The following is an 8,107-nucleotide window of genomic DNA, read 5'->3' as shown; positions in this document are numbered from 1 at the left end:
CTGAGGGGGGACCGCGTCCCCTACTGCCCCCGGCCTGCATTTCTGAGGCATTTAGTGCGTTGAGGGGCAGATGTTCCTTCGGAGGAAGGTAAAGAAGTGCATTTTGGTAGATATTGAGTGAAGTCTGTGTGCTAATCTGGCAATTAAAAAGAAAACATGAGCTGTTTAAATAATGATACTGGCACCTTTGTCGTCTTCTGTTCTGCTTACGGAAAGCATACTTCTGTGGTACTCGAGCAGGCCTAGGACAGCAGAGTTCACCATGGATGCAGGGCCTGGAAAGTGTTTAAGCCTGGGCGATGGATGCAGCTCATATTGCTTTCCCATCTGTCACAGGATCCCCATGGTAGGGGTGAAGTTTACATGAGGGGTAGTGCTCGCCCACCGTTCACCCCACGGGGTCTCACGTGGGCTGTTGGGTTGCAGTGTGCCTCCATCCCCCGGGTGAACACGGCCTGTTAGTGCATGTGAAGTATTACTCTCCAGTAGTTGTCTGTTGCAATTCAGCATAAAGATTTGAAGTTAATGTACACAGTGATTTGACAGATAGGAAAAAAATAATTAAATTGTCTCTTTCACACTAGAGGTGGTACTTTAAAGAAAATAATGATAAAAAGCTAAATGACAGTATAAATGGTCCCATTGGGTTTTATCTTGGTCTAGTGCAGTTACTAAGCGCCACCCTTTTCAAATGTGGATACTGTTCTGTAGGTTCATAGGCTTCAACCTGTGTTAAAATACTCTTCAGTCAGCCATTGGAGATGCTAAGTGATGTGTGTGTTCCTTATATTAAAAGACTGACTTCCGTAAGTAACCTACGGTCACGTGTGCTGGTTGTCAAGTTTGGCCAGACAGGCATGATGCTTGTAGCTGGAACACCAAATCTGCTACTTAGCAGAGGAACTGACAAGAAACAATTTGAATGTTCTTTAGTTTCGTAAGAATGAGTAAAATGAACTGCTAAAGGAATAGCAAACCAGTTAAGGTATGTAGAACACTGATCATGCAGAGATTCCTAAATCAGCTCTAAACATGCTGGGTTTAGTGCCAGCAACAGTCTAGTTGTGATGCTCCATCCTTTGCATAAAGGAGAAAAGGGCTCTGTCAAGCTCATAATGAGTTGAGTAGTTTGGCTCTTAGCACTCAACATTTTTGTGTATAGGTGCGTAATCTGAGGGGGGAAATAGCCTTACATGGATTAAGTCAATCAATTTATTGTCAAAGTGATTTTTGTTAACTGGTGTTATTTGTTGAAACTGCTGAATTGACATGAATCATGAAAACATCAACTAGACCTTAAATATTTTGTTTAGTTGATTTCAGATTGCTTGCTTCCTGTACCAGTGTAGTAGGACTTACTGCTCAGCTTCTTGTTTTTGTTTAGCAAATACAACACCCCACAGCCTCCTTGATAGCGAAAGTAGCGACAGCGCAAGATGACATCACTGGAGATGGTACCACTTCAAATGTCTTGATCATTGGAGAACTCCTAAAGCAGGCAGATCTCTATATTTCTGAGGTATGTATGCAATATTTATTTTGTAGGTGGACAAGTTAAAAGCTTCATCTGTGACCATTCAACTCTTTTGCTTAATGCTTAACACTCGGAAGTGAAACATGAAAATGAATATATATTTCTGCTTAAAATGAGTGCATCACAGAACTTGTAAAATGAGGAAAAGCTGGAGCGGAGGTCTTAAGTCTTGTTCAAAATCAAAGACACTTATTGTGGATACTGTAGCTTTTAATGAGGTTTTGTCTGATAGCTGCCGTTACTTCTGTCTATTTTGTGTGAGTTAAAACTCTTCTTTTATCTGTATGTTAACAGGGAGATCCTCCATGATAGGAGGTATTTTGGATATTGTAAGTTACAGAGTAGGCATTCATATTGCACAGTGAACACCCAAGTGTGCTTTGTAGTTCCCTTGGTTTCGATTCTGTGCTAGAATAATCTGTACTTTTCCTCTGCATTGGAAGGATTTGCATTCCTTTTATATGTATTCAGAAGGACAGTACATTTTCTTGTCTTTGTAGGATGCATATTCCCTGTGTTTTGATGTTACATGGAATGTTGAAACCACAGGTTCTGTTGGTGAAAAAGTACCATTTTGTCTTCTCTTGTCTAATGATTTCCCTTTCCTTACCTTAGGGTTTGCACCCTAGAATAGTAGCAGAAGGATTTGAGATTGCAAAGGAAAAGGCACTTGAAGTTTTGGAGCAGGTCAAAGTAACCAAGGAAATGGATAGGGAGACCCTTATAGATGTTGCCAGAACATCCCTCCGTACTAAAGTTCATACGGAGCTTGCTGACATCCTAACAGAGGTGAGTGTACGTTTCTCTTCTGCCTCTCTTTGTGTGAAGAGGTCCAGGTTTTAAATTGCTGTGATTATTACTTGAGCGAAGGGTGGATGGAAAGACGTGAACTTGTACTTTGGAAGACTAATGGTCATTTGGGGACTTCTTTTTTTTTTTCTTCCCCCTCCTCTCTATTCCAGGCTGTAGTAGATTCTGTTTTGACAGTCAGAAAACCAGATGAGCCTATTGACCTCCACATGGTGGAGATTATGGAGATGAAGCACAAATCAGAAACTGACACAACGTAAGTAATGGCTGTCCTTGAGTTTCAGTTTCATGGTGCCCTGACATTTGAGTAATCTATGGGGTTTTCTTTTCTTCTTCTTAGAACTTCGGTGTCCTAAAGCTACCACTGGAAAAGTTATTAGGGGAGGGGTGAAAGAAAGGCAGAAATACAGTTTTCAGCCATAAATTATCCAGACAGCAGAAGTTCCCCAGTCACTGAACTGGATTCCCTGACGAGATTTTTTGAATAGCAAGGAGTAATACTGGCTTAGGCTTTTACATAACAATGTTGAATAAATACTTTTTTTTTTTCCTTGGTAATAGTGTCTGTGGCTCAATTATGCTTTAGGCTTGTATCTGTTCATTAAAAGTACAAAATAGCATCCAATAAATGGAAACTAGATTGTAGTCATCTAGTTAGATGTTCCATAGGCTTTATATTTACCTCAGCGGCATGGACGAATTCTGCACTAGCTTTTGTCAGTAGCTAGTGCAGTCAGACACTATGCCAGAATAAATTCCTTTTTCACACTGATTGGTATGCTTTTTGTATGAGAAAAGGCATGCCCTTGGAAGTGGGATACATAAGTTGTTTACTCCCAACATGAGCACACAGGCAGTTTGTGTTAGACCAGTTGCACTGTCAGTTCTCCAACTAGTCTGCGCTTCCATGAAATGTGTGTCTTCTGTATGTGTAAGTTGACACACAAAATGCTTTTTAATCTTCCAGACTGATTAGGGGGCTGGTTTTGGATCATGGTGCTCGTCATCCTGACATGAAGAAAAGAGTGGAAGATGCTTATGTTCTTACTTGCAACGTGTCCCTAGAATATGAGAAAACGTAAGTACACAGCAATAAGGTGAGGGGCAGAAAATGCTTTTGTCTTAAAAGACTTTTATTTAAGGCGTGCTTAAACAAAAGCCGAAAGGACTGCATAGACTCTTCTAGAGTGAGGCAGGTAGTGTAGAAGATGGAATGGAAGAGGTGATGCTCCTTCTGCAGTACTTTTTTTGGAAAAGGGAAGCTGGTGGCTGAGAAAATCTTTGAGAGGCAGAGCTTCGTAGTGGTTTTTATTTTGTTCTTTCATTGAAGAAAGGCTGCAAGTCTTTCCTTTCTTGGGCATAATGTTATATTCTAGAGCAAACATCTAAATATACTTCAGAGGTTGCCCTAGAGAGCAGGAACAGCTATATGTTGCGTGCTGGGTTGAGGGGGGTGCCTTGTTTGTTTTGAGTTGATTTCTTTAGAATATTGCTGAAAGGATTGATCCCTTATGCTTAAGGTTATTTGTACAGCAGAGAGGATAGTTTTCTTACCACTTTTTTGTTTGTTTCTTTTTTTATTTTTTTCCTCCTTCAGAGAGGTGAGCTCTGGATTCTTCTATAAAAGTGCTGAAGAGAGAGAGAAGCTAGTGAAAGCAGAAAGAAAGTTCATTGAAGACAGAGTGAACAAAATCATAGACTTGAAAAGAAGAGTCTGTGGCGATTCAGATAAAGGATTTATTGTGATCAACCAGAAGGTGAGATGAAGGGTATGACTAACTAGAAAAATTAATTTGAAATGCTGGGTTTCTTGGCAAGCCATTTGCTGTTTGACTTGCTTTGTACAGTTCTTCAGACAGAAATAACTAACATTAGGGTGATGTACTTTTGAATATATACATACAATTCCTACTTGAGATCTTCTTTAGCCATGAGGAGGACCTTAGTCCTTCATGTCAGACTGAGATGGTGTGGGTTTAGCTTTTTCTTTATCCTGACGGTCACTTTCTTTGTTTCCAGGGAATTGACCCATTTTCCTTGGATGCACTTGCAAAAGAAGGAATAGTTGCTTTGCGGAGAGCTAAAAGGAGGAACATGGAGAGGTCAGTTCCTGGGGAGAGGGGAGGGTAAAATAACTTGCTCTTCCAAACTTGAAAAATGAGTCAAGTCTGGCTTGAGTCCACCTTTAAGGACTTGCACTAAGATGTCCGCTTCAATCGATCCAGCTCTTACTGATGTGACTAAGTTTGTACAAACCGTAGAAATGTCAGCTCAACACCCCGGGTGATGTAGGAATTTGAGCTATCAGTATGCTTCAGATGTAGACACCTGTAGAGAAGACTTAATTCTACAAGCTTATTTTTGTGAAGAGCTCTTTAATGAACAGAAGCAAACTGTTCCAAGGCTGGAAAGTGTGGTGTTCTGCCTGCTGAAATACTATTGGTATGTTAGTGACTTCAGATTTTACTTAATATAACGCAAGTGCTAAGCTGTACATGTTCTCTCTCAGACTGACCCTTGCATGTGGTGGTATGGCCATGAACTCTGTGGAGGATCTCACTCCTGACTGCCTTGGACACGCAGGGCTTGTCTATGAGTATACATTGGTAAGTACGACCAAGCTTTCAGCTGAAGGCTGGTTAAATACGCCTCGCTGGATGGCAGCTTTTCTTTTGTCTTGATATGTCTGTGCATGGATTTTTCTTAAATGTTTTAAGAGTTATACTGGAGCATGAATGAAGGCTGGTGGCATTTCATACCCCAGTGTCCACTTGTATGTGAACATCTGCCTGGATATTTGCTCTTGTCATAGTGAATCTTCCTGTTATTTCCGTATTGTGCTTTCAATATCAGTAAAATAGAGAAAATGGAAATAAAGTTCTGCTGCTTCTCATCACTTCTTGAAGTGCTGTTAATGCAGAACTGAATCTGAAAGCTTCTGTTCAATTTTTTTATTACATGTGTATGTTAAATAAGCAAATGTATGACATGAATACATAACCCTCGTTTTCACAGGGCGAAGAGAAATACACCTTTATTGAGAAATGTGACAACCCCCGCTCTGTTACCCTGTTGATCAGGGGACCGAATAAGCATACGCTCACACAAATCAAGGATGCAGTAAGAGATGGTCTGCGTGCCGTTAAAAACGCTATTGAGGATGGTAAGTCTCCGCTCTGTTTAGTGATGTTAACGATCTTCTGTTGAAACTCATCTCAAAATTAGTGAGTTGGATGCAGTCAGACTCCGAGCTAAGTGTATTTTAGTGCAAAGTGGTTTTGGTTACTGTTCTTACACCTTGTATTTTACAAGTAGTTGATAACTGTGTAGGTCCTTACCTGATGAGATGTGAACTGTCTTTTTAAGGATGAGGGAAGAGATCAAACTACACTAAGAATTAACTACTTAAATTGGAATCTGTGCTTGCTGTGAAGTCTCAATATCGAGTTTTCCCTTGCAGGATGTGTGGTTCCAGGAGCAGGTGCACTAGAAGTGGCAGTAGCTAATGCTCTTGTGAAGCATAAACCTAATATAAAAGGAAGAGCGCAGCTTGGAGTCCAAGCTTTTGCTGATGCTCTGCTCATCATCCCTAAGGTATAAGGAACTCCTGAATAAAGTGGCTTTAAAGCACGCTAAGACAAATGGCTTTTTCTGCTTGAGGTCTCAATTTTAATTAACAACACGAAATAATGTGTCGGATCTCTCACAGGTTCTTGCTCAGAACTCTGGCTATGATCCCCAGGAAACGCTAGTGAAGGTTCAGACAGAGCATGCAGAATCGGGGCAACTCACTGGAGTCGATCTGAACACTGGTACGAACTTTCTAAAATAATGGGGTGATGCTCTAGTAAGAAACTGTCGTGGCTCAGCTCCATGAAGAGTAAAGTTGCTCTGAATGCAGAACGCTGTACCTTCTTTCATAAAAAGCTATGCAGAATGCCTTGGCAGGTGTCCCGTTGCTGCAGCCGGTGTTGGCATGCTGTAGCACTACGTAAGTTTTTGGTGAAGATAAAGCACGTGGTAACACTGCATTGGGCGCAGCAAGTAGTATCGGATGTTGGCGAAAAGTCTTACTTTGAATCATGTGAACTGGTTACTTAAAGACTGTTTGACTTTTGCAGGTGAGCCCATGGTAGCTGCAGCTGCTGGAATCTGGGATAATTATAATGTCAAAAAGCAACTGCTTCATTCATGGTAAATGTTACTGTATTTTCACTTTAAATAGCAATGGGGGTGTGGTCATTGAAATTGTTAGAGTAATGTGGAATTGAGGGATCCCACGTAGAGGAAGCTGTCTTGAAAGGCAGAAATGAAGCTGAGTCTTCTTTGAGCTATGTCAAAAGGGCTATTCTAACAATATTTACTTAATATTTCTAGCACGGTGATCGCTAGCAACATTCTCTTGGTGGATGAAATTATGCGAGCTGGAATGTCCTCTCTTAAAGGCTGAGTTGGATCTGCTGTTGTCGACGGTGGTCAGCTCCAGTAGTGCCCCATGCCATGTCTTTAAGCAATCCACCCGCGGTGGATTTTCCCAGCAATGGAAGTTACGCTGCTGTAACGAACAGCCCCTCTTTGGTAAATGTGGCCACTCAAAATATTAGCAACTTATTCACATATTTGGCTTTAAAAATCAGTTATTTATTTTTAATTTCACTGAAGTATACAACTGAAGTCTTTCCTTTTTACCCAATAAACTCTTATGTTCTGTGCTTGATGTGTGTTGGTTATTTAAAACTTTACCTTCCTTGGGCCAAGGGCTTGAACATCTGTGAGCTGTGGTGGGCTGTGGGGCTTGATTTGCAGTTTCTGGCTCCCAGCTCCACGTGCTGGACTTCATTACCTGTTCTGATACTTGCCATGGCAGTGTGTTCCCGCTCTGTGGAGTGCTGTGGAAATGCTGCTTGAGGATCTGCTTCTGGAGGAGCGTGGGTTTTGTTCAGTACATCATAAAGCTGGATTAAGCTTTGTACTCACAAATAAAACTTGAGTTAACTGCAGGGTCCTTTGAAGCGTGTTGAAAGACCTGTTGCATGTTGTCCTAACGCGCTGGTAGATTATTTTTTACCACTGTTCCTGCTGTATTAAAGCAAGGACAGCAATAAACCAGACCTAGGCAGAACTGCATCTTTAGATCAAGCCTACCAGGAAGGGGTGGTTGGGTTTGGGGAAGGGGAACAGGCTCCTGCAGTCTTAAATGATTTTCCCTAATCCTAGCTGTGCTTTAACAGACGGGAGTCTCCTTCCTTAGGAGGAATGACTATAAGAGCAACCTTTTAAAAAAGAAAAAAAAAACCCAACAAACACCGAAACACCCCCTTTTGCACGTGAGCCCTTGTGTGCCTCGAGGGTGGTAGTGGGTTTGTGGGTGGCCCCAGTAGCAGGAGCCTTTTTGTGTGCTTTTCAACCTTTGTATGCAATTGCCATAGTAGGAGAGTATCCCTTTTCTTGAAGAAAAACCAAACCATCTGCTCAGTCATCCTCAAACCCACACATGTGACCCCACGGGCGGCGGTGCCTGGCGTGGAGGCATCCCTGGCGTGGGGAAGGGCTTGGCCGCCTTCCCGGGGTGAAGGGCCCGGAAACACTTCCCCGCGCCGGCAGCTCTTCTGGGTCACGGCCGTGCTGTTCCGCCGGTGGTTCGCTTTTCTCCGCCTGGAGCCTGGCATGGCTCCCGGGGCCGTGGGGCTGGCCGTGGGGCTGGCTCTCCTGGCCTGCTGCTGGGCCCTGGGCAGCAGCCCCGCTCCGTGGGGGGAGGGGCTG

General features: G+C 42.5%; 2 protein-coding genes across 2 annotated transcripts in view; both read left to right on the top strand.

Moving 5' to 3' along the window:
* Positions 1-1,384: 1,384 nt before the first annotated feature.
* CCT6A (chaperonin containing TCP1, subunit 6A (zeta 1)) lies at positions 1,385-7,056 on the top strand (the record flags this gene model as incomplete). Its single annotated transcript, XM_009706049.1, has 12 exons — positions 1,385-1,519; positions 2,150-2,323; positions 2,497-2,600; positions 3,312-3,422; positions 3,942-4,101; positions 4,364-4,446; positions 4,854-4,950; positions 5,360-5,507; positions 5,805-5,938; positions 6,054-6,156; positions 6,466-6,538; positions 6,722-7,056. Coding segments are annotated over 12 exons (1,395 nt in total), but the record flags the coding sequence as incomplete, so codon positions are not given.
* Positions 7,057-8,011: 955 nt separating this feature from the next.
* Positions 8,012-8,107, top strand: part of SUMF2 (sulfatase modifying factor 2) — a 5,234-nt gene continuing 5,138 nt past the window's right edge. Inside the window, exon 1 of the mRNA XM_009706047.1 lies at positions 8,012-8,091. Coding sequence (XP_009704349.1) covers positions 8,012-8,091 — 80 coding nt within the window. The remainder of the gene's footprint in view (positions 8,092-8,107) is intronic.

The sequence above is a fragment of the Cariama cristata genome, unplaced genomic scaffold (assembly GCF_000690535.1).
Source record: "Cariama cristata isolate BGI_N322 unplaced genomic scaffold, ASM69053v1 scaffold9818, whole genome shotgun sequence".
Classification (NCBI taxonomy): domain Eukaryota; kingdom Metazoa; phylum Chordata; class Aves; order Cariamiformes; family Cariamidae; genus Cariama; species Cariama cristata.
The sequence above is the reverse complement of the archived record's forward strand: the minus strand, read 5'-3'. Positions and strand labels throughout refer to the sequence as shown.